The 26,559-nt window shown below is 49.5% G+C and overlaps 1 protein-coding gene across 1 annotated transcript in view; it reads left to right on the top strand.

The window, feature by feature from the left end:
- The window catches only part of ANKH (ANKH inorganic pyrophosphate transport regulator), a 125,904-nt gene extending 112,331 nt beyond the window's left edge, over positions 1-13,573 (top strand). The window contains exons 9-12 of the mRNA XM_019753533.3: positions 7,271-7,400; positions 9,801-9,924; positions 10,472-10,571; positions 12,123-13,573. Of these exons, the coding sequence (XP_019609092.1) occupies positions 7,271-7,400; positions 9,801-9,924; positions 10,472-10,571; positions 12,123-12,236 (468 nt within the window). The 3' untranslated portion in view covers positions 12,237-13,573. The remainder of the gene's footprint in view (positions 1-7,270; positions 7,401-9,800; positions 9,925-10,471; positions 10,572-12,122) is intronic.
- The last annotated feature ends 12,986 nt before the right edge of the window (positions 13,574-26,559 follow it).

Here is a 26,559-nt window from a genome sequence, read left to right as displayed (position 1 = left end):
ACACAGTACCTCTAGGTCTGGGTGTCCCGATTCTGGGCTTGTCATGCAGATTAAATGAAGTAACCTATGGGACGCTCTTGGTGTATAATAACTGGTAAGGGTTAGTTCCTTCCCACTGAACCTCTGCCCATATTTCCCTTTAAAGCTTCAATAGTCCAGCATTCACTTTTCAAATCTCTATTCATTGTAGATTTGAGGGGCTGACTGGTTTGTTTGGGAGAGCTCAGAGGAGATGTGAAACAACTAAGACTGGTCCCCAAAACTACAATGACAGTACAGATCCACAATGCATTCTTAAAACAATTAGCAAATGAACGAGCATACTGCGGTGTTGTGAGCAGGTTCGATTTTTTTTTTCTTAATTTAATTGTGGTAAAATACACCTGACATAAAACTTAAGCACCTGAACCATTTCTCAGTGTACAGCTCAGTAATTCACATTGTTGTGCTACCATCACCACCATCCATCTGCCGAGCTCTTTTCACAACGCAAAACTGAAACTTTAGACCCATTAAACAGCACCTCCCCACCCATCCTGTTAGTTCCAGTTTGACTATTAACAGTCAAGGAAAAGTAAAGGCTAACACTCAGCCTCCTTGTGAAGAGCGGCGCGGATCCGAGCAACCTAAAGAACTCAGCTGGGGTTGGAACTTTCTACATATTCTTCAAATCTGGTGAGAATAGGAATGAATTAAACATTCTATAGGTAGATGGAATGGGCGGGGGTTTGACAACCGGAGCGCCCTCTGCAGGCTTGGTGCATGGCGCCCCCTGCTGTTTGAAATCTATTGTTGCTTTAAATTAATACTTGGCTTTACTAAGAATTGGGCGTCGTCTTAGATCAGGAAATAGCACTGAGTGTTCTAAGGCAGTGTGTGTATTTGGCGGTTTCACTAAATCTACATGATGGTAGGAGCAATTTAGTTTCCATATTCTTTAAAAATAGCTGTTTTTAAATTACATCTGAAAATGTTGATATTTTTTACCATTAGATGTGCTATAACAGTTAGTGGTTGCATCAACTCCCTTGTGAAAGTATTATATTCCGGAAAGATAATAGTGTAACAATAGTTATGACTGTCGCCAAGCCACATGGAGAATACTAGGTAGTACTACATAAACATTCTGGAACATGCTTATCCAAGCTCCCTAGCTTAACCGAAAACCAAGCTGTTTCTCTCAGTAATAGGTGGAGTTTACTCCATCTGTTTCTGCCTGATAAAAGTTTTGCTAGCCTGACCTGACATAAAAAGTCCCCCACCTTTCCTCTCCGTATGGTATTGTAATACTCTGATTTTCCTCAGAAGGTTTTCCCTACCTCTGACTTTCTCCTATACAGAAGGGTCCCTCTTCCTTCACCCTCTCACAGTCTGTCCTTTGGTTTTCCTGCTGCCCAAGTGGCTTTTCACCGACCCCACCCCCCACCGCCCCACAGCTCTGTAGGACAATGGCCCTGTTCCCTCTGGTGATTACTACAAGCTCCCTCCCTGTCACCCTCTTTAATGCTGCTCCCCAGAAAGTGGGCCATTTTCACACGTCATAGAGGCTTTAGTAGGCATTTCCACTCTAGCGAAATGGCTTTGTTTTTTTCTTCAAAATTGGGACTCACCCTGGTTCTAAGAGTCATCCTAATGGAATGCAGTGTCATTCCACTGGGGATGTGGTGACTTCTCATGAACTCTCACTGTTAGCAGTAGGAAGACTCTTAGAAACGACCCCACCCTTCAGGTAGTGGTCAGCAAATGAGAGTGAGAAACCTTGGAGAGGACAGGCCAGAAGGGTCCCCAGAGAGCAGCCAGGCCTCCAGCCTGAAGGCAGAGAGCAGTGCTCACGTCACATCGCATCAGACCTCCAAATTGGACCATTTCTTACCTCCCTCTGGTCCAAGGTCATCTCCCCTGGATTGTTACATTAGCCCCCTGCCAGGGTGCCCTGCTTCTGCCCTGGCTCCCCACTGTCTGCTCTCACAGCGCTGGGCAGCCTGACAAAAATGACAATCTGATTACGTCACTCCTCCACTCACAACCCCCTGTGGCTCCCAGCTCTCTGGGAATGAAAGCTGGTGTCATGACCGTCACCCACAAAACCTGTAATGAATTCCCCCACTTCACCCCACCCCATCCCACCTCACCCCTGCAAAGTGCATACAGCCCATGCAATTAAATGCTAAGAATCAAAAGGCCAAATGGCATTCCTTGGGTCTACATCAGCTCTCTCTCTCTGAAAACTCAAGCAAAATAGGAATGTGTGTTATCTGATAGTGTCCTGCCTTGTTTGGGCCCCTCCACCCCAAGTAAATCAAATCAGTGTGCTTTCTGCTTGGAGTGACCCGGGGTGCAATTGCCCAAGACGCTGGCTGTGATAACCCAGCTGCCAGCCACCCTCTGATAGCTGCCCCTCCCTCTAAATCAAGACTTCTCTCATCCCTGTCTTAAGTACATGTTAAGATTGACAGCTACAGGGGTCCCTTTTATTTTAAAATGCTTTTCTCACAAAGAAAAAGGAATACATGTTCTTTGTGGAAAACAGGGAAAAGTAACAAAGAGGAAAATAAAATCAATCTTAATCTTACCACCTACAGATGACTTCACTGATAGCATTGTATTACTATCCCAGGAACCCTTTGGCGATAATGATAGTTAAGATCGATTGATCACACTCACTGTGCCCAGCACTGGTGAAGCATTCTGTGAAGATCACAGGGCCCAGACGTGCTGGTGGTCTGGTTGTCTGAGATGCGCTAAGGAGCTGGCACCGGAATGTAAATCAACTCATTCACCAGACACACAGTGCAGAGCCGGGCTGTAACCACCTCTTTGTACACGGTACTGTTGAGGGTAAACCACTGGTTTACCCAGTGGAGACTTAAACCCAATGAAACTTCTGTTGAACCTTTCTTTCTAAGTAAAAGCTCCAAATAAAAATGATGCCTACGGCCAGCTATTTTAATTCAAAACAGCTGCATGTATTTGACTTGTTCTAACTGCAGGGGACAAGAACCCCTGACTTACTACTAATCCTGATTATAAAGGGTAATGGACACCGCTTTGTGAGTTCTTCAAAGCATGGTCAACAGCTTCTGGAAACTAGGTCGAAACCAGAGCTCTTAGCAATATCCCTTTTTGGCATGGAATCCTTTTAGTATGTGCAGAAATGGCTGTGCTACTGTGCTAAGCTTGTATGTTCTGAGTTCAAATGCTGATGGAGACAACTGGCTTCTTCAAATCCCAACCCAAAATTCTCAGGAAAGAGTCTCAGATTGTGCCAGGGCAGGTCAGGGACCGACTCTGTGTGCGAGGATGCAGGTCTTGGGAAAGAGGCGCCTTCTGTGGTGCTAGTTGACTCGCCGTGGAACACCTCAGACCAGGGGTGTTACTTCTGTAAGGCTAAGGGTGTCCTTCATCCTCTATGCACACTATACCCCTACGTGGGGATCTGAATTGATGGTAAAACTCTGTCATAACTTAGCTCATTGTTATAGGGATTTAGAAATGAAAGGTTAAATACTGCCCCCAACACAGAACAACTACATACAGATAAAGCCTGCTTAATGGATTGCCTCTAATGAAAATGTTAAACATTATGCATTGATCTGCCCAACCAAACCATCCTTAGAAATGTGACCGTGACATATACACTAACGGAAACTGTGTTAAGACTGTGAATAAAAGGGCTGCGGCCCAATGGGGGTCAGTTTCCAAAGAGGCTACTACAACGAAAGAAAAGAGAATGCCACTGGTCATGAAGGTAGAAGTTCTGTCTGGCATGGACTACACACAATGGGAGATAAAGTGTATCTTAAAATATGAATAAGTATTTCAAAGTTCTAAAGTAGAAATTTCATGGTCAGTGCCTGTCCTGAGAAAAAGAATCAGTCTTTCAAATAAAAGAGGAGTGGCTTTTGGGTCTCCTGTTTCAATAATCTTTTGTTTTAGAATTATTGTAGCTTTGCAGAAGCATTGTAAACACAGCACAGAGTCTCACATACCCTTCACCCTCACTCATTTATCATATCTGAGGAGCCAGCACTGGTACATTAGTACAAACTAAACGCCATCGTTTATCCAGATTTCACTAGCTTTTTCCTCATGTCCTTCTGTTCTGTCCCATCCATATGACCGTCTTGTCTCCTTTGCCTCCTCTGATCTGTGAGAGTTTCTTAGACTTTGCTTGTTTCTGTGCCCTTTGCCAGTTTTAACGAATACTGGCTGGTTCGGTGTTGTGTAGAATGTGCCCTAATTTGGGTTCATCTGTGGTGTTTCTCATGGTTAGATGAGGCTTATGGATTTGGGGGAGGAAGACCATGTGGGTAAGTGCCATCCTCATCACATCTTATCAAGAGTACATGCTATGAACATGACTTACACTGCTGATGTTGACCTTGGTCACCTGGCCGAGATCATTTTTGCCAGGTCTCTCCACTGTTAAAGTTTCTTTTGCACCCGTTTCCATGCTATACTCTCCTTGGAAAGAAGTTACTGTGGACAGCCTGGGTGGGGAGGTAGGTTCCACCTCCCTGAGGGCTGGGGTATCTACATAACTCAGTTGAAATTCTGCGCAGGAGATTTGTCCCTATTTGTTTACTCATGCCAATATGGACTTGTGGGTATTTATTGTAGACTGTGGGTCATAATTCAATACTACATTATTTGTTGCTCAAATTGTTCCACCTTTGGCCATTGGGAGCTCTTTCTGCTGGTGTCTCATGTCATTTGACATGTTATTCCAGGCTGATCATCTTGTATATTTCCAGCCCTAGCCCTAGAATGAGCCATTTCTCTAAGAAGCCCTGGTTCCTTTTATTGGAGAATAAATAGAAAAACCAAGAGCTGGGCACTGAGTGGGTTGTTCCATTTTGCTGGCCGCTTCCTAATGAGATAATATTGACAGCAAGCTCTGCAACAGAAAATCTAGCCCTGCTCTAAGGAACAAATCATGTCCATTGTCAGTAGTTTATTAGGTTTGTGTTCTGGTTTGGCAAAGTCAACGTCATTAGGCTCCGCAAATATTTGAGGAACACAACATGTCATGGTCAGCTGGGAGGGCATGTTCTGAGTCGAGACAACTCTGGGTGAACTCATTAGAATGACACTTTTCCTGAAATATTCTTTGTTAGTTTAACTTCTAAAAGCTTCTTGTTTTCTGAAACAGACTGTTTAAATTGGGTCTGATTACTGTGCTAGGGCTCACTCCTTTCCTTAGGGGAAGTTGACCTGCAGGTAGGCATTGCAGCTTTTCACCCACACCATGCCTACTGGGCAATCCAGGAAACAGGCATTTTTTAGGAACTTACTGGAAGGCTAGAAGCATTGCTACACTGGAAGTACGGCAGAAACAAAGGGTGGAATTCAGAGACTTCAGGGAGAAAAAGAAAGGAAACTTCTACATGATACACGCAGTTTCTTCCCTTGAAAGATAATACTTACCTGTGATGGCTCAAGCCCCAGCCCAGCCTGACGGCTTTCAGTTCCATTGTTCTAGAAGGCCTAACCTACCCCCTTGGTGAGCCTGGTTGAAAACTCGGAAGAAGCACCTCAGTGGCCTGTGGCCTTGATAGGGGCTTTTAGGGCATGTTTGGCACAGATGGATATCACATAGTGAACAGAGTGGTTTATTAGTGGTGCCAAGTTAAATCATACTGTGAAATTTTGAAAATGAAATATCAAGCCACACTCCTGGGAAGCTCTACTGGAGATCCGTTAAACCTTAATGTTTCATTCTCAAGGGACCAGAAGTGGGGTCACCCATCCCGGTTACAAATACTCAAGTGATTCGGCCCTGGTCACTATCGTTGTGTCCTCGTGTCAGACCCCCTCCAGGGGTTCCTGATCGTCTCCTCCAAGGCAGGAAAAAGCCATGTGGAGAAGCCAGAGGGGGGAATTGCCTGGCTGTGCCCCGGACCCGTGCTTGCACGGTCTTCTCTGACATACACCCTCCTTTTCCTTTGCTTTGCTGCAACTTACAAGCCACTTGACAGTGATTTTGCAAAGCACAGAGATTGCAACATAAGGCATTATCTCACCTTCAGGTCATTGCTGGCTAAAAAACAAATACAGCATTACAGGGATTGTCCTGGACGCTTTCATTTTCAGCAGAATGTGGTCTAGGTGTCTCCAACCGTTGAGGAAACACAAGATGGTTACCCTTCCATAGGTCCTAAGGCACAAATCAGGTGCAGACTTGGGGCGGTGGTCACTTACCTTAATTATTTACAGCTTTACTGCTATGGACAAGCTTGTCAGAGAAATGAATTATGTCTCAGTGCTGTGCTCAGTGTCCTTGTGAAGTTGTGGTGTGAAATTGCCACCATGCCTGGGCTGTAGGTGTGTGATATCACACCCTTTCAGGCTGGCGGCTTTGCAGTGGGACAAACGATAGTACTTCCGTCATGTTTGAAAACCAGTGGGATATACTTCCCAGGTGCTGAAAAACCCATGACAGAATAAAAGCTCCATTGCATTTATAAAGTGAAGCGTATTTATAACAGATCCCCCCAGGTACTTTTAAAACTGTTTCAACCTGACATAGTAAATAGAACCAGCCTGATTCCATGAAACTTAATTTACCCAAAGCCTAAAGGGTGTTATAGTCTAAAATTTCAGTGCTCTGTTTTTACACAACTGTAATTCATTTTATTTTAGGGAAGAATCTCTTGCATCTTAAGAAAGGGAGAGAAACAGGTGATGGAACGGGCCTGGTTGTAGCTCCAATCTCCCCTGTCGGTCTCCCACTTGCCCCTCTGTTTCCCAAAGTTCCCAGTTTCGAGGCTGTTGTCTGTTCTCTTAACCAGACTTTAAAAAGTTTCCAGGCCTATAATTACCCTAAGCATTACTATTTCCTTTCTCACTAAGTGTGCTGATGCAGTGTGGTTCTGCATACACCCAGCTGCTTTCCGGTCACTTTGTATTATTTGGCTAAGCTGTAGAAATTGCATTAGTAAGCATGTCCTCTCTGCGCGGACTGAGCAGCTAAGTGGTCGTTAAGCTTTCCATGATGGCACACTGGTCGCCCTCACTGGACCAGTTACCCACTCAGATGTGTCCACGTCTGCCTTGCTGCCCAGGTCCCTTTGGGCAGATGTGGCCGACGGACTGGGGCCTGTGTTGGCAGGTGACAGTAAAGTATGCAGTGGCTGGAGGACTGGTGTGCCCGCCAGTGCTGGGCGCGTCGGCCCTCTCCCTGAGCTCCTTGGGACGTGGAATGCCCGACGTTCTCGTTTCACTTATTTGTGCCTTGTCCTGACATCCTTGCTGTCTCCCCCGCCCCCAGCTCTGTTTTGTGATGTTCTGGACGCCCAACGTTTCCGAGAAGATTCTGATAGACATCATCGGCGTGGACTTTGCCTTTGCAGAGCTCTGCGTCATTCCTTTGCGCATCTTCTCCTTCTTCCCAGTGCCAGGTAAAGAAAACCAGAACGAAAGTCCAATTCCTCCTGACCCTCCTGCCCGAGTCAGTCGTCTCTCGTTGGAAATGTTTGCAATCATGTCCCAAACAAAAATGTAAAATTGCGCAGTGGGTGGCAAAGATGCAAAGACATTCTCTGGGAGGTGGAAAGCTCAAGAAATGAATCAGACAGGAATCATTTGTGTTTTAAAGGGCAGTGGTTGTAAACACAGTAAAAAAGAAAGACCCAACGGGATAGTGTGAGAAGTCTGGGAGGAGAGAACTGCTCCGTATCCTGATTGGGTGGTAGTTACATCTATGCCTGTTCTCAAATGCTTAGAACTATACGCTCAAAAGTCAGTTTTTCGATGTCTTCATTTAAGAACTAAAATGGACAAAAAGAAGGTAGACTGCTAAAACCTGGAGATGTACAAAGAATGAGAGCAACTGCCGGAGATAAGAATCTAGGGACAGAAGTGAGGCCAGTTGGCACATGGCCAGAAAGGAAAAGCCTACGCCAAAGTATAAGCCAGCTTGGGAATTCCCAAACCCACAGAGTAGGATGAGGTATGCCATAAAGAATGAGGTAGTTTTTCATTAAATGAGAAAAGCGGTTGCAGGATGGCTGACTATACGACCTTTTCTATAACAGATATATGACGCATGTGTCTATGTATGTCTGTACGGAACATGTTTTGGGTCAGTGTATGCATGTCTACATATTCTTTCTAGAAGTAACTCACCAAGCTGCTCACAGTGGTTGCCTCTGGGAAGCAGGACCAGGGCCCAGGGGTCAGGACTGGGAGGAAGACCTTTGTACTATATTATTCCCTTTCACACCGAGTGCGTGTCGTTACCTGTTAAAATTTTTATTGCCCAAAAATTCCACCTACATCATTGAGCTGCTACGCCAGAATTTGAAGAGCCACAATTAGGTTTAGAAATGGGCCATAGAGTAGTCAAGGTCAGGGCCAGTGGTGCATCCGCCAGCCCTGTGCTGTCCCTGAGTCAGGCCACAGCTGGCCCTGCTCTTAGCCGCCAAGCATTCCTGGAGGCTGGGCCTCTCGGGTGTCAACTTCCCGGCTGTGGCAGAAATGGAGGCACAAAAAGAGCACAGACTTGGAGTGGTGTGTGGTCTTGGTCAGGGCCACCTGGGGGAGACAGGCTTTGGAAGGTGACGCCACCTAGAGGAGATTGCACTCGCTGGAGATTAAGGCACTTGCCATCACTCCCCAGTCTCTACTCAAGTTGGAGCTGCAAGTCCCAGAGAACTCCAGCTAGGATGGGCTGGGACTCACCTGTAGTCTCCTCTTGACTCCACTTCCTCACCTGTCAGACTAAGGGCTTCCAGACAGCCATCAGCCTCCACCTGTCCTTTTAGGTTTAGGACAACCAGGTTAGCATTCCACTGGGGGCCCTCACGCTTGCCCTCGACCAAATCCAAGTATGTGTCTGTGCCTCTGAAATACACAGCTCCGCCCATTACACCAGGAAAACATCTCCAGATGGAGCCTGGACGTGAGTTTTCACCCCAGGCATGAACACTTTCTTCCCCTTCAAAAGGTCTTTGCCACCCCACAAGGATAAAGGACTAGGCCTGACGCCTCCTTAAACCCCTTCCAGGGTCAGATCAAATCTAGACCTTCAGGGCCCTTCTTCCCAATAAGGGGTGCGCCCTCCACAAGCAGACTCAGTCTGTATCACTGGTACCCTCCTTCATGCTCAGGCCCGGCGCCCTGCCCTCCTGCACTCACGTCTGGATGGCGAGAGGGGTGAGGTCTTTGTGAAGGATTGGCCTGTCAGACAGACAGGGAGCTACTGGGGGAAGGCAGATGGGGATGACCACAGTGGTCAGAGGTGTGGAGGGAACACGGGCACCGGGCGAGAGCAGCACCCTTCCTTCCCCGAGGCCTCCGGTCTCCACGCCGCCCCAGACTCAGTGGGGAAGGTTTTTGGTCCAGCTTTCCTCCTCACCCACAATCAAACTGGATCACTGTCAAGTTGCCTCTTTTCTCTTGAGTTTTCTAGAGAGGAATGATCAGAGTTTGAGGCTGGGGTGGAGTTGGGGCTGGAGGTGGCAGGAGTGGACAGGACCATCCAAGGAGCAGGCTGGGCCCCGCGGGGCATCCTGCTGGGTTCCTTCCAATGGAGGAAGGAAGCTGCCCGCAGCAGCCCGCTGCCTTGACGCTAAGGGCTGTGATGAGGCAGGCGCCGAGGCAGGGACAGGGCTGCCCAGGCCCAGAGCAGGCATCAGGAACCCGGCAGGAAGGGGATGTGACTTGCCCAGGGCAAAGGAAGGCCTGGGTCTCAACCCGCTGCCCGGGCACCGTGTAGGTGCTGCCGGAAGCTGGACGCTAGAGGGTGCAGGACTTGGAGAAGCAGGCCGTGGTTGACAAGTCCTCTGCTCTCCCCTCAGTCACCGTGAGGGCCCATTTCACCGGGTGGCTGATGACACTGAAGAAGACCTTTGTGCTGGCTCCCAGCTCCGTGCTGAGGATCATCGTCCTCATCACCAGCCTCGTGGTCCTGCCCTACCTGGGGTATGTCGTCGGGGCCGTGGGGCTGTGGGTCCTTCTGCCGCTTAGTGCTCTGTCCGGAGGCCTCCCCCTGCCTTTTCACGGGACATCCCCAAGCACCTCTAGAATTCAAGATGCAGAGCCTGGGCTCTCATAGGAGGCTGTTGCCATCCATCCTAGAAAAGTACTGTCGGGGTCAGGCCCCCCCACGGTAATCCCTGAGCACCCGCTGTGGCCCCCATCTCCTGGGGTGCGGTGGTAGTCATTCCCTTCAACTTGGAAACTCGCACTGTGTGAGAGGAGGCTGGGAGGGGCTGCAGGCTCACGAGTGAGGGGAAGTGGCCTGAACAACGGACGCTGAGCTGCGACCTAGTGGGGAGTGGGAGATGGCTCTGCCTGGTGTCCAGGTCACCTCCCCACAAAAGTAAACCATTTATTAAGTGCAGATCTCGAATGCGATTGTCTGGTCCCTCTTTTGTCTACACCCTTCCTGGGTCTTGGCTGGGTTTTGACTCGGTGTGTGCCTCAACTGGGCTTTAATGACAAATGGTCTTTGGGTTCTTATCCCCAGGGTACACGGAGCCACCCTGGGCGTGGGCTCCCTCCTCGCAGGGTTTGTGGGAGAATCCACCATGGTCGCCATAGCAGCCTGCTACGTCTATCGGAAACAGGTGAGATATAGCGACTGACGTGCACCTGCCGTGACTGCAATGCCTCCTCCCAGGTGTAGGGAGACCTGAGTGGGTCCCCACCACCCACAGTGGTGGGGACACCTCACCTTCATCCTGTACTTCAGCTGGGCCCACACTGCCCACCAGGACCCCAGGGACCCTCTGCATGTGAGCAGCCCTCACCACCAGAGTTGCTCAGGCCTCGGTCAGGTCTGCTAATGAGGGGACACCTTCTTACGTTCTTATGGAAGTCATTCATTCCTCACGCCCACCTTGCTTCAGAAGGCAGCCGTACTTCTCAGGAGGGGCAACTAAAAGAATTGGGGTCTACAACCCTGCCTCCTACTATTGCCTCTAGGGAGTTAAATGATGTAGAAACTAAATAATGGTTTTGACCAACCAAGAAAATCCTGGAAAGGTGATTTCCCTGGCAACCAAGTCCTCCCCCTAAGTTCTTATAAACTCAGCCTTGCTCACTAAGGAAGGACCAGCCTAGAAAATGTGTGCTCAGGATGCCGTCTCTCATGCTTTGCCCTCTTCAATCCAGCTCCCACCCACTGCAGGAAGTGCTTCCTGACTCCCACCACCAACACCGCACGCACACACACACACACACACACACACACACACACAAACACACATACACAGTATTTACATACTCTGAACCTATTACTAGCACAGGATTAGTTTATACTGCAGCGTAAAATTAGTGTCTCTAATTATTTTGGGGGTATATTTCTTTCCTTTCAAAAGTTATGAATACTCAGGGAGCGGGTACCCCATATTACATTATTCATTCAACAGAGAAGGGACAAGATTAAGCAGGGAGTGGATGGAGGTAAGAGAGAGGAGAAGGGGTCCAGGGCTAGACCCCTGGGGTACACTAGTGTGGGCTCCCCCAGCCATGGGAGCCGGGTGGTGACAACTGAAATTCGTGGAGACCAAGGTCGGGGTTTTACCTGGCAAATATGATTAAGAAAAGAGGGGCAAGGGAATGATTATAATTACTGAGCATTTCATTTAAGCTGATGGAAGAGGGGAGAGGGGACAGAGGGGGCAGGGTCCTGGAGGGAGGGGCCACACCGCAGCGTTGGCCTGTGGGTGGTGCTGAAGGTGTTGGTAGTGACAGGGTCTCCGCTGAGCCCATGAGCTCTGATCTCCACAGGAAAAGGGGTCAAGGCATTGAGAGGCCATTTACTGCCGGACAGGCAGCACGTCAGTGCAGCCACCGGGAATTAGGCTGCGGGCAGGGCCGGAGACCATGACAGCAAACCTGGGACTGGCCCAGAGGGAGGACTACTCCAGTCACAGCAGGCCCCACGCTCATCTGCAGGAAAAGGGGGCTGCAGGGGTGGGGGGAAGGGCTGCAGGGAAGTGGCATCCTCACGTGCAGGCAGGTTTCCATGAACGAAGGAGCAGCCTGGGTGAGGTCACCCAACCATTAACAAGCTCCAAGTCTGAGCTCCTGGTGGCCTCCCCCCACCACCCCCGCTCTTGGCTCTGCTATGTGTCCCTATCACAGCCCCCGCTGATGTGTCTTCTTTGGTCTAGAAAAAGAAGATGGAGAACGAGTCGGCCGCCGAGGGGGAAGACTCGGCCATGACGGACATACCCCCGGCAGAGGAGGGGGCAGACATTGTGGAAATGCGAGAGGAGAATGAATAAGGCCCGGGACGCACGGCACTGCAAGGACAGTGGTGATGGGACTTCAGTGTCATCTCCTCTCCCATTGCGTTTTCTGTTTGGGTTTTGGTAACGAAAGAGGCCTTGATTTAAAGGTTTCATGTAAAAACTCTCTGGCATACTGGGTATGCCCACACTCAGGCGGGGACCTAGAGATGGTCTCTGCCATGGCTTTGTACAAACCAACAAAACAATTGACTTCATGCCCCCGCTTCATGAAAACCCAGAAGTCCTAGCTGCCTCGTTGTCCAAGCGGTCCCCTCCTCTCGCCTCCCTGTACAATCTCCACTTGGAACCAAAGGACTGCAGCTGTGCCATCCATCGCTTCTCGGCCACCACTGCCCAGCTGGCCACAGACTTCACCCTGTCCCTTTGCATCTCTCTTAAGAATCCACAGGTTACAACGGGGCTTTCTTTGATTGGCTTCGCAGTGACATGGCTGTGTGACCCCGGTGGCCTCCCACTGTGGAGTCAACTGTCTGCTGCACATGTGCAGAGGCTCAGCGACCGGCTGCAGCCCGCAGTGGCCGTGCTCACTGAGGAATGATCTACGAAGGCGTTGGGTGGACGGATGGAAATGATGTCCTCTAGGAAGGTTTGGGAGCCACGGGAACAGCCAACGGACGCAACGGGACACTCGCGTTTCACCTTTCCCCCTGCATCTGAGTGAGCTCCCGCCTGCCCCGCCGTGTACATACCTGAGCTAACTCTTTCAAGTTGTCACAGAAGCGCATCTTCAAATGTCAGCATCCTTCCCCACGTCTTTCCCTGAAGCCTTGCTTTTCACTCACCTTTCCTGAAGATGGCACTAGAGCAAGGGAAATGGAGCATTCTAACTTTACATTTTAGTTTTTTTAAGTGAACTGAAGCTTTAAGTCATAATCTAGCATTCTAATGCCAGGTTGCCATATCGTAATCTTTGAAGTAGATTTATTACCTGGTTCTGCCACTCTCAGTCATAACCATGCGGTACCGGTAATCCCAGGTATACTCCCCTCTCACGCCACAAGAGAAAAAAGCAAGACATTTTATAAACAATATCAGAGTCACTATGTGATATTCCCTGAGACGACACATTTGAAAACCATTTAGTGCAGTATATTTTTCTAAGTTTTGGAAAGCGGGTTTTTCTTTTAAAAAAAAAAAATTATGGACACAGTTCAGCAAATTCTTGATTTCGTTGAAATTCCTAGACTGAAAGAACCTAAACACAAAAGTATTTTAAAGATATAAATATATACTGTATATGTTATGTAATTTATTTTAGGCTATAATACATTTCCTATTTTCGCATTTTCAATAAAATGTCTCTAATACAATATGGTGATTGCTTGTGTGTTGACATACCTGCAGTTGAAAAGAACTATCGATGAATATTGTATCTTACTTTCAGCAGTTTTACAGTCTGTCTTTTGTACATAAATGTAAGGATCAGTAAATGACAGACTATTTTTTATCATGGATAATGGGTATAAATGGGTCAGCTGGTGTACACAATAATGGGAATGGAAGTATATGCTAGAAGGGCAAGCAAGAAAGAAAAAGGCAAGCCTTTTGTGTTCATTGTTTTCAGTGCTGTATAATCCTATTGTTCCTCATAGGAAAAAAGAATGTAAGGGCATCAAGTCAACCGTGAGCAAAACAGGGCTGTATTCACATTTCGGGACACCCAGTGACCCTCGGGGGTGCACACCAGGGATGGGGGACAAATCCTGTGTGTGTGTGTGTGTGTGTGTGTGTGTGTGTGTGTGTGTGTTGAAAATTAAGATAAATAGCTTTAGGAGTGGTTTCAGGAACAGATCTGAGAAAATGGGGGGAAAATCTAATTGTATCAGCTTTTTTTAAAGTACATGACTAGAAAATGAAGAAACAGCAGTATTTTTTTTAACACATGTTGACTATTTTGTGCTGTGGGGTTGGAGCTTAAAGATCAAACTGAAAAAGCCAATTCTTTCAATCAGGGAAAGAAACTCATTAGGCAACTACAACATGTTATTATAACTACAGATGCCCGTTCGGTGATAAAAGTTCACAGACTATAGTATTTTGGTAGAATTTTGGAGAACACAGGAAGCAACCCCCAGACCCAAGCCATAACGCAGCTGTGCTTGTGCAGGACGTTTCCAAGAAGTACCCGACCCCTTGCACACTTCCCTCAGGCTGCTTACATCACAGCCACACACACACACACACACCTTAACTTCTAAAGCAAAATCTCTTGCTGGCAGATTCTTCAGCATCTGTTCTAACCAGCGTGTGTGGGAAAGGAGGTCAAACCCGAGAAGTGGGGAAAGCTTCTTCCCACTTTTCAGCGTAAGGAGGGGTCCTCCTTAGACTTGCTGACCAAAGACATGTTCCCCCAACACAGGTTGGTTTGTTTGTGTCATTATTTTTATTGCAAGTCGCTCAGCTGATACATATATTTGGAAGGCCACCATGCCCGCGAGGGTCCCATGTCCAGGACCGTGGAAAGACTGGGCGTGACTTTCTCAATGTGGAGGAACTGCTTATAGACAAATAGACTCCAAAAACGGTAGGAGCATAAAGGCGTTTTTAATTGAAAGACTGAGAAGTGAATTGGCGCAGCTGAAAGCAGTCTTTCTACTGACACTGAGGGTTTTCTCAGCACAAGCCCAGGTCTGAGCAGCTTCTTTTGTGGCCTCTGTTTTTTTGAGGGGTGTCATGCAGGGTCTCAGCTCCCGCTCCCCACATAAGAATGCAGGACATGGTGAGGCCAAAAAGGAACACCCACGGAGCCATAGATAGGGGAGTCATACCACCATATTCTTGCTGGTGGCTGGGCTGGAGACACAGGAAGCAGGAGCCACACTATCCGCAACCTGCCGTCCACTTGTCTCTGCTACCCAACCTCACTTACTCAGTGCAATCCGCTGTGCTAGCTGCAATCCACTCTTGCTAGCTCAGCCACCATCTTCTTGCTAGCCCCCATTTGCTGCTAGCGTAGCCATGGCAGTTATATTAGTGGCCAGTGGCTCACTGGTTACAGCTGACGGCCAACTAGCCACAGCTGATGGCCATCCAATCACAGTTGACGGCTATTTACTACCTGAGCCAGCACCTTTCTACATGAGGCCGAGAGCCTAGAAACTGCTCTTTGGGGCTCTGTCCCCACACTCCACCTCTACAGGCTCTCGCCTCACAATCTATGCGACAAGCGTCTTCCGCGAGGGGCCCTGTGTGAGGAGCCTGGAGGTGAATGCAATATCCTGGACACAGCCAGGCTCTCTGGGCACAGCCACTCTCTCTGGGCCTCTCAGGGTACCCTGCTGGAACAACAGCAGCTCACAATCAAGGTGTTTACATATTCTCAATGGCGGCTGGTCAAGACACAAAAGCAAACATCTGCCAGTTCCACTACATGGTGGTACGTTCCCAAGCAAACAGTCAAGAGGTCCATCAAATCAGGGATGGAAGGCAATTCCCCATAGTCCATAGTCATTCACCAGGGCTGTGCATTGATCCCACAATGTGTGCCCTCTCCACAGGGCAAGGGCTCTAACTCCTCCTGAACCTGGGTGTGAGGGACGACCTTAACCTCACCCTCATCTCCCACCGAGGACTCAGCAAGAGTTTCCTCCTGGGACTACAAGTCCTGCATCCGGGCTGCCTCAGCAAGCACTTCCCGGCCCACAGAGCCGCAATGACCTTCGCTTTCTCCGGCCTATGCTGGTTGGGGAACCGTCCACGTCTCCCCACCCCTCCACGGGGGTCCAGCTCTCCGGCAGCTGCTCCTCCTGGTCTTCCTGAGACTGAGTGTTCATATGCACAAACTGCTCCACCGCCCTTCGGGGAGCTTTGGCCGGCACTGTAACCTTCTGCGCCATGTGTCATGCAGGGTGTCAGGCAGGGTCTCTGGTCCCGATCCCCACATAAGAACGCAGGATATGGTGAGGCCAAAAAGGAACACCCATGGAGCCATAGGTAGGGGAGTCATACCACCATATTCTCACTGGCGGCTGGGTTGGAGACACAGGAGGCAGGAGCCACACTATCCGCAACCTGCCATCCACGTGTCTCTGCCACCCAACCTCACTTGCTAACTGCAATCCGCCTCTCTGCAATCTGCAATCCACACTCCACCACACCACCATGCCACCATCTTCTTGCTAGCCCCCATTTGCTGCTAGCGTACCCACGGCAGTTATATTGGCCACTGGTTACAGCTGACAGCCAACTAGCCACAGCTGATGGCCATTCAATCACATTCATGGCCATTTACTACCTGAGCCAGCACCTTTCCACGTGAGGCTAAGAGCCTGGAAACTGCACTCCTGGCTCTGTCCCCACAAGGGGCATATTTGAGGTCTTTCTTTCATTACTATTTTTCTTTCTTCCTGACCCAGCTAGGAGCCTTGCACTCCCCTCAGCTGAGGCAGTCAGTCGCCAGTCGTAGGTCGGCTGCTCACAGCAGCTCACAGCAGCTCATAGCAGCTCATAGCAGCTCTCACGGGCTGCCGGCCACTCACGCTGGCCACCGGCCACTCACGGCGCACACAGTAGCCCACAGCAGCACACGGCAGCTCCCCGCAGCCCACGCCATCCGGCTGCTCACAGGCAGCCCAGCTCGCTGTTGTTCACAATCTTACCTGTAGAGGGCGCAGCTCACTGGCCAATGTGGGAATCGAACCGGCGGCATTACGGTGTTATGAACAGGGTGCTCCAACTGCCTGAGCCACTGGGCCGGCTCTCAAGGTCTTTCTTAAACATGCAGCTACCTTTGCTCTGCCTCCATCAAACGGGATCTCAGTGGCCCTGAACATCAGTGAGACACCCAAGAATTGAGCAGAAAGTATCAGGCCAGTCTTGCTCCAGGAAAGTTGGTAGGGTTGGACCTGCCGGCAATGTGGCTCAGGGCGTGCCAAGAGGTGTGCACATTGGCAGGAGCCCCTCACCTGTTTGAAATTCTTTCCCTCGGGCACGGAAGGCCACTGGTCATGCCCCTCGCTGCCTGTGCTGGGCTCGTCTTGTGCCAAAGGTCCTCTCTTCTCCTGGTTTGTGTTGTGCTTTAGCACTAGCAGGTGACTTGGCTTTGGAAATGTCCACAGGATGGCTGGTACCTTCACAAGCAGAAACCGTTGGTGCTGGTTTAGGGCATATTGGATGGGGCCAGTGAGGCTTCTCTGTCGTAGTAAATGCACTTTATTTTCCGCTCTTTGAGTCTTCCCAATAAATAGCCTTGGGAGGTGCGGGGGTGCAGGAGGCCACCGAGGAAGGAGGCCTGGGGGCTCCACTGTGGTCCAGCTCCACCTGGACATTCTCCAGACCCCAGGGTGCTTCCCAACCAGGGGCCAGCTCTGCAGTCCTCACAAGCAGCCTTTTCTGGATCTCTCTCGGGGTTGGGACAGTCATTACATCCCCAAATACCAGAAGCCATTCAATGATATTTTAAAGGAGTGAAAAAAGTCAACAGCGCCCTCCACTCCTAATGGTCCCTCATTTGGGGGTCTTATGGGAAGGAAGGGGTTGGGGTGAGTAACTTTGTAATACCCTTCATTTCTAGAAACATGATGATACAAAGACTCAGTGGTCCTCTGACTGGATTTTTTATTTTTTTTATTTCCAACGGAAGTGGGGGAAGGAGAACCTTTGTTGAAAAATAGAATTTATATTGTAATTAAATTACATTATCTTGAGAAATATTTTCTTGTATTTAAAAATCTTTCTCGTTCAGTAACTTTTTTTTTTAAAGATTTCATTGGGGAAGGGGAACAGGACTTTATTGGGGAACAGTGTATTTCCAGGACTTCTTTCTATTGGGGAACAGTGGTGTGTGTTTTCCAGGACTCATCAGCTCCATCCAAGTCAACTTGTCCTTTCCATCTTAGTTGTGAAGGGCACAGCTCAGCTCCAGGTCCAGTCACCATTGTTAGTTGCAGGGGACACAGCCCACCATCCCTTGTGGGAGTCGAACCGGCAACCTTGTGGTTGAGAGGACGCTCTCCAACCAACTGAGCCATCCGGGAGCTCAGCGGCAATTCATTGACTTCATTCTAGTTGTGGAGGGCGCAGCTCGCTGGCCCATGTGGGAATCGAACTGGCAGCCCTGTTGCCCAGAGCTCACGCTTTAACCAACTGAGCCACCCGTCCACCCCTAGTTCAGTAAATCTTGAAGCAGACCGGTGACCAGGACAGCATGTACCAGTGTGCACCAACTAGCTGTGGTTTCCGGTCTCTCACTTTACAGGTGAGCTGCCCTCTAACGATGATGCCTCCAATCACAGCCACACACAGCCCAGGAGAAGGGGGCCTTCGCTGTTGGAAGTCTGGCCGTTTTTTTCTTTCGTTTATTTTCCATAACCAAAATTGTGATGGGCAGGGCTTTACCAGACGTGGTGATCTGTAAGTTTTGAGACATCTGCTTTGCACGTGCATCCGATTCCTGAAAACCGGCTTGCCTTCTGCAAACAGCCACCCTCACACACAGCTCTTTCATAAAAAGCATGTTTTTGAGTGGTGTGTTTCATAAACATTCGAGACGCTCCTCCGTGTGGTTATTTTGAGTATTTCTGTCACTTGAAGCAACAGAACACCATGTGATTCATCAGCTGCTCTAACCAGGCGTGAAACAGGATGTTGGGAACATCAGGAGACAAAGGCAGGCGGGGTCCCTGTAAGGCTATGCGTCTACAATGAACCACACTCATGCTCAGAAGGAGAGCGATTGTATTATGGAATCCAAATAACCCACTCCGAAGTCAGGAAAGGCGTAACCAATTATGTAGTCTACTGTCTGATCTCAAACGGGAAAACTAATGAGGTGGTGAGATCATTTTATGTTGACTTCTTTTTCTTCTCAAGAGGCGAAACTATCAGGTGTTGCTGTCTCTGCTAAGAACACCAAAGGCAGGCCTCCGAAGTCATTTTGTTTTATCCCCTTTGTCAAGTCCAAGTGTCTCCAGAAGAGCATTTTTGTCTGCTTCATTCGTAATCAACCAGAGTCTTTAGAAGACTGCACAAGATACATGCACTTCTATGGCTGGCGGTCAGTGACACACAGCATCAGCCTGTGGCTTCCAGGGAACCGCGGTGTAGGTTGGGTTAGGCAACTTAAAGCGCGTTTCTCTAACAAAACTTGACATTGGCTCCTATAGTCCATGGAAAAGAAAAGCACACAAGGTAGGAAACCCCTCTCGCTCCAGAGGTCGCATGGTCTCTTCAGGTTAAAGAAAAGGGACGGTGGAGCCAGACCAGCCAAAACCAGGTGTACCATTTGTTCACCGGCTTCATGGAAATTCAGTGGCACGTGGAAGCTGGTCATGCCTCTCAGATTTAAAGGCAGATGTTGTTCTTCAGCTATGAGCTGGGGATGAGAAATGGTGCCCTTGGAGTTGGGAACCATTACAGCCAGGTGGACTCTGGTTCCTTGGGGCATGGGGCCATGAATACAGGGGACCCCCAATTTGGACGAACCTTCTACTGAGCAGAGTTCAAACTGCCCTGGTTTAACAAAGGAGGTACAGGGTACATATCCACACCAGCAGGGACCACTCACCATGACGCAGGCCCATTCCCCCAGGGGTGCCCCACCCACAAGGCTTGTGGGGCAAATACACAGTTCCTTGGATCTAATGACATATGTGGTGTGCTTAGTGATGTATTGAGAGGACAAAGATCTAAGGCTGGAATGGCCAAGGAGCTAGTTGCAGAGCTTCAGAAATCTTGACAGAGCCCCACACGAGAGTCTGTTCCAGACCGAGAAGCCTAAGCCCATTCACTTCAGGGGCGCTCTCGTGCTGCAGGCCGTGGGCCCATGGCATGACCTTCTACATCACTCACACCTCTCCGGCCTCATGTTGGTCACCTGTACAATGAGAGACCTGGGCCATTATTGCTAAAGCTCCTTCCTGGACCAACGTTCTACGTGTGATCCAGGATTTAGAACATGGTACGGGATCCTGCAATGGAAAAATAGAATCACCTCATTCTTCATTTCAGATCTGATCAGCAGCAGTGATCCAGATTTTTTCCTAATAAAATTAAGTCTACTAGGAGTCATTGTACATGTGCTGTGGCTGTCAGCTTACAGGTGCTTCCGTGTCACATCAAAACTGTGGGTTTAATTTAAACTGTTGAAAGCCATCACATTAAAATATTTGTGTCACCTTTGACTAAAATTGACTGCAGAGGACAGTATATGTTGCATTTAAACAAGTGGTGTGTGTGTTCCTTAACAAATGTAAGCTTTTGCATTGTTAAGTGCATTTTTATGTGTTTTTCCTTTTTTAAATTTTTTGGGGGGATTTGTGCTCAGATATTGTCCAATAGCTTTCATACTCTAATTTTAGTTTAAGTAAAGCTTCCACAGTTGGCATACAATTGAAATTGCTTTCAGTTTCTTGATTTTCTTATTCTAACCATCAGCCTATTTACTCACCCCCAAATTACGTGGTTTCCGAATTCTGACTCCAGTTTGTTTTTTTTGTCAAACACACATGAGATATTAAAATTGTGCCCTTTGCCTTGGGTTCTGAAACCTCTCATCACTGGGATATTTCTGTAAATAATTAGGTCTTATTTCAATACGACCTAATTCTTCAAACTTTATTCTGTATGAAAAGGAACTTTTACTTCCCCATAACTAACATAGTATTTGAAAGTACGTCTCTGAGCCCCGCTTCTAAAACAGGGACACCAAACTCAGGCACTAGGAAAGCCAGAGGAGCAGAACCCGAAAATTCCCCTCTTGCCCCCATAGAATAGATTCTTGTTCCGTGTTTGTGTGATAAGCAAAACTCTTCTTTAAAACGTAATGTCGTAACCTCAAAGAAGGATGGTCTCCTCCTTTGACCCTCCTATGAGAGTATATGGAGAAAGTGTCTTATTCCTGTGATGGAGGATGGCAGCACGCTACTGATTTGTTTGCGATTGCGTCTTTTCTTCTGAGCTCCGCACTGCTGGTCTTGGAGTTAAAACCCTAGATCTCAGAGCCGCCTCCACCGAGCTCCCCTTTCACTGCCCCTAATGCTGCCAAGTTTTGAAGTCTAGGAGGTCATCCTTCTTCCCACCCACGGCATGGGGGCTACGGCAGGTCTTCCTGCCCAGTGTTCTGTCAGGACGCGCTGGGCCCCAAATCGTTCCTTTTCCCCGGGGGGAGCGGTACTACCGTGAGGATGAACGTGCACCCCTCCCATGCTTCCTCTTCACGTCCATGACACCACACACCTGAAATGCTTCCATCTGATCCATGTAAAAAGCTCTGTCGCTCTGATGGAGCGACTGAGGGAAGCTGGTCGTGGTCCTCTTGTGTCCCCCAGCCCCTGGGCCCTGTTAGGAGGGAGGTTTGCAAGTCCTTGCATGATAGAGTCAAAACGCGGTTTCTCCACCATGCCTGGCAACACCGCGTCCTAACTCAGCTCTGTTCTGCCTTTCCCTCACACGCTACCCCTGCCCAGATTTCAGCAGGCTTCCTCACCCTCACCTGCAACTGTGTTTCTCAACGCTATTTAATCCCACCGTCTTTGGAAAATAAAGATGGCCCCCAAGCCCAGGCCCCAGGCCGACTCCCACCTTTGTTGGGAATCTAGTTCTACAAGTTCCCATTCCTGTGACTTAATATGGGCCTGTTTCCAATTCCAAACGCTCAGTCCCGGGCTGCTCTCCCAGCCCTGACTTGCTCCCGAGCTGCAGACCAGTCGCCTCCCAACAGCTCTGTAGAGGGGTCCCCGAGGGGCCTTGGCCCCAAGCCTCCCGCACAGTTCTCCCCCACTCCCCATACTTGCTCCTGGCTGCATGAATCACCCACCCAGAAACCTACTCCACGCCCCGCCCCGCCCCCCTCAGCAAGTCCCTAAACGCCTAGTTTGTTTCCCTTCTGTCCCTCCCTATGTCCTCTGTAGTCCCAGTCTTAGCTCAGGTGTTCCTGGTCACCTGGGGCCTGAATGCTACAGGAGCCTTCTCCAGGCTCACGCGTCCCCCTGGACTAGGATGTAAATGACGCCTCCTGGAGTTTTGCAGTGCTCAACCCACACAACCATCCCAGCAGTCTGACCACCTGCTTTTCCAGGCTAGCCCTTCCTCTCACTCTAGACACGGGGTTGCTACAAGGAGGGCCACATACTTACCTGGGTGGGCACCAGGCTGAGCCTGGGCTACAGGTAGTAAACAAGCACCCAGCCAGGAAGGAGGAGGAGGCTAACACCCAATGAGAAGCAGCAACACAAAATGGGGGCCCCTGCTGGCGCCAGCCTCCTGCTCCAGGCATCTTAACACCTGGCCCCTTTGCAAAACCTATTCTGACCTTTGTCCTCACCCACCATGAGTGCACAGAAGGACCAACAGCAGACATCTAAGGAAGAGAATCTGTAGAGATGGTTTCTTTGCAAAGGAGCCCCTCCCTCCCCAGGAATGTGTGCATATGTGTGTATGTGGAGGGGGGAGTCCCCCAATACCCTAAGCCTGGTGATGGGGCTTTTCAGGAGACACTCAGCTTGAAATGGGCCCCTACTGTGATGGGGACTCGGTGTTCGGGTGTCTGACTCACCGGTCAAATTGGACAGAAGAGGGGACATTGAGGCTGGAGAGGGGGCACTGAGGCTGGAGAGTGGGCACTGAGGCTGGCTGGCACATGCCCACGTGGACAGGGCAGAACGTGCTGTTCCCATGAAGCAGACCTGGGCCACACAGATGAACATGTGACCTGGGGAGCCTTAGGTCCCCAGGGGGTAAACAGAAGACAGGAGCCGGAGGTATCACTGGATTCCTAGGAGCGGCAAAGGAGGACGAGGGGGCTCACAGGACAGAGCCCCAGTCACGGCAAGGGAACTGCCGCCGAGAGGTTGTGAGCTGGCAGCAGTAGGTGGGGGCAGAGGGGTCTCCAAAGATGCCTGAAAGAACCCCGAGCGAGAACGACAGACAGAACTAAGCCCTGGCCAGGCCCAAGGAGGAGGATGGTTGGGGACAGAAACCATCAGGAGTGAGACCTTTGCTCCCCCTGCCTTCCCACTCTGCCTCCTTCCTCCTAACCCCAACTCCAGGGGGCCGGGAGGGACAGTGAGAAATCAGTCGTGGCTTTGACTCCTACTCGAGATGGGATACTCCACTTTTACAATTAGAATAGCACTGGCAACTTAAAATGACCGTAAGATCTCTTTATTATCCAAGGGTGGTCAGAAAAGTCGTGGGATGCAGTGAGTTGAGTTTTCATCCAGGAGTCGGGGGAGAAGCTCCCCCACTGACTAACTCTCAAACGGTGAAGACAAAAGTAAAGTCGCTCTGTGAGTCTACCCCTGGAGTCGTGCCAGGCCAGCTCACTCGCTCCAGATGCAGGAGAGTTCTGCAAAGGTAGGGGAGGGCTGGAGGGCAGGGCTGGGCCAGCTCAGAACTGTGCCTGCCCAGAGCAGGAATTCTTCCGTCAATGAATGAAGGCATTCACACCTTCTAGGGTCACCTGCATATCAACCCTCCCTCCTGCGGCTTCTCATCACCAAGCCCCTCTTCTTGTGGACAAGTGTCTAGCCCTCCAGGAACCAAGATAACCTGAGCCAGTTCTGACCCAAAGGGCTCAGCATGAATGCCTCATCACCTCTCGGTCAGCCTTCTCGTCCAGATGTCTGCACCCCTAAATTCCTTTGTGAAATACAAATAGGGAAACCAAGAGTATGCTCCCCATAGGAGCCTAGTTAGAAACTGGAACAGATGGGCAAAGGACAGGAGCAGATGGCGCCCAGAAAATGATCCACAAGTGACTTCTACAAACGCACACAGGCTCAGCCTTGCTCAAGTAAAGGAATGCGAAGTGGAACTCCAACCACCAACCCAGCAAAGATCAGAGTTTGACAGAGCTCTGCATTGGCAGGGCCTAGGGAAACCCCGGCATTCATCCTCTCGGGTGGGAACGCCAAGCAATGGTGCCTCTTCAGAGGACAACTGGGCAAGATATTTTTGCACACGCTCAACTAAGGAAAGAGCCATGTCGTGGGCAAAGAACATGAGAAAGCAAAGCAGGAAATACAAGTGACCGACGAAATATCTAGGAAAAATGTTCACCCTTACTAGAATCAAAAGCCAATTAAAAGTAGACGTCTTTTTGTGTGTGCTGAATTGTCCAAGTTCAAACTTAAATGACCCCTCGTGTCATCTAGGGGACAATGAAGCAGATTCTCAGTACTAGCTCGTGAGAGTGAAATCCCTGCAACTTTTTTTGAAGGGTCGTTTGGAAATTTGTTCAAGAGCCTTAAACATGTTCAGAGATGCATAAAAAGATTCACGAGTAAGAAGACTCGTTGTAGCACTACTTGTCATTGTGAAAACTGGAAATACACAATGGTATTAATTATATAAGGTTTCTTAGTGCCTCAGCATGTAGCACATGTACGATGTGACCAATGAATAAACTACAACTACCGGACTGCTTTTTATCTTCTCTGCGTTGACATTTTGAGGCGTGCCATTTCCTAAAGGAACAGCACATCATGACAGCTTTTCGTCTGCCCTCAACTGCATTCTAGTTCTTGATTTGGGAGATGGCACTGCAGTATTTAGAAGGCGCTGTGCTGACAATAGTTTAGTGGTTACCAGAGGGTAAGGGGGGCGGGGGATGGGGGGTGGGAGATGAGGGTAAGGGGGATCAAATATATGATGATGGAAGGAGAACTGACTCTGGGTGGTGAACACACAATGGGATTTATAGATGATGTAATACAGAATTGTACACCTGAAATCTATGTAATTTTACTAACAATTGTCACCCCAATAAATTTAAAAAATAAATTAAAAAAAAAAAGAAGGCACTGTGCTAGGCTATCAAATATCCTAAACAGTCCCAGTGAATGTGAAGTAGAAGCACAGGTCACCAAACGTCCCAGCCATGTTGCGAAGGTGGAGGGAGGGGCAGAAGAATTGCCCATCAGCTCCAGGGAGTTGAGGGGTGGTGTCACCCAGGGCTTCCTACCTCCCCCAACAGCCAAATCTATTCTGCCTCTTTGCGGCTGTGCTGGGGGCCGCAAGTCTGGGATCAACCTCCAGATCTCGAAAGTCAGAAGCTCCTTCATTACCAGGCCACTCACACTGAACCCAGACAAGAGGTGAGGGGGTAGGAGGCGTGGGGAGGGGAGACAATTTAGAGAACCTGCAGGAAGAATGCCCAGGTTTTGAGCGAGAGACGGTCAGCGGGGATGTACTGTTATCAATATACTTTTTACACACACATATCACAGTTGGTATTTTCGTGAGCATTATAGTAAAAATATTGCTAAGGGCTTTCTGAGGACTCACAGTTTGGACCTGTTTTTATCTACACTTCCTCGGGTGGGGGGAGGCCACGGAGAACTGCCAGGAACACCTAAACAGGTAGTGGGAATACCCTATTTAGGCTTGTGGAGGGGAAAAGTGGATTTATGTCTGAAATTTAGTTTATTACCCCAACTGAATGGGGCAGTGAGGAAGAAAACAATTTGTTGGCATGTGTCACAGGAAGGTCTTTTTGCTGCCCGTTACCAAGCTGGCCCTGCTTTCTCATGGACGCCCGGCGCCTAACCAGGGGCTTCTCCAGGAAGCCGGCACCGTGTTCAAAGACTGCTGGGCTCAATACTCCACTGACAGGCAGGCAGGCAGGCCTCCCTGGCTCACCTCCATCCCCAGGGACGCCTTTGCAAGCCCACTGTCTCCCCATCAGACCACTACCTTCTTCCACGGCGACGGGACACAGGCACGGCGCACAGGTCCTTGCTATCACACTCCTGGGTGCATTTCCAGACGCCGGAACGGCTCGGTCTGCGTGGTTCACGGACATCTATGAAGGCTGCAGGCACCGCAGGCCTGCCCTCTGCAAACCCCCGGCAAGGCTGGGTCTGGGCTGTGGCTGCAGCTTTGCAGGCCTAGGGGATCCTTCTCGAAGCCTCCAGTAAACACTTGCACCTCACTTCACCCCCAGCCCCACCCAAGACAGACTGTGTGGTAGACGCAGACGGAGATGGAGGGAGCTTGTCACTGGCCCGAGCTCACCCTGAGAGTAGGTGACGGGCCTGGTCCAGAACTCAGATCCAAGTTCAGAACAAGGCGCTTAAATCTGGGGAGCACGTCCTGTGGGTTTGGTTTGGCACCGTAGTCACGGGGTATCACAGGCCTGTCATGGGGGTGTTGGAAAATTAAAGCATTGGACCCCGATGTCCCGAAGTCCTCAAAGACAGGCATTTAATCACAGCAACACAGCCAGGCTTCTGAGTTCTCAGTTTCTCAGTTTATTTTTAGTTATTTGTTTTCACAATCCTCAGTGGCCGTTTGCTAAAGGGGATCAGCAGCAAAGCCCCGAGTCATCTGGGCCTCTGACCGTGAAGATGATGAGACT

Source organism: Rhinolophus sinicus, chromosome 3 (genome assembly GCF_057876585.1).
Source record: "Rhinolophus sinicus isolate RSI-liver-muscle chromosome 3, RSI-T2T, whole genome shotgun sequence".
Classification (NCBI taxonomy): Eukaryota; Metazoa; Chordata; class Mammalia; order Chiroptera; family Rhinolophidae; genus Rhinolophus; species Rhinolophus sinicus.
Note: the sequence above shows the minus strand (reverse complement) of the source record. Positions and strands in the feature narration are given on the sequence as shown.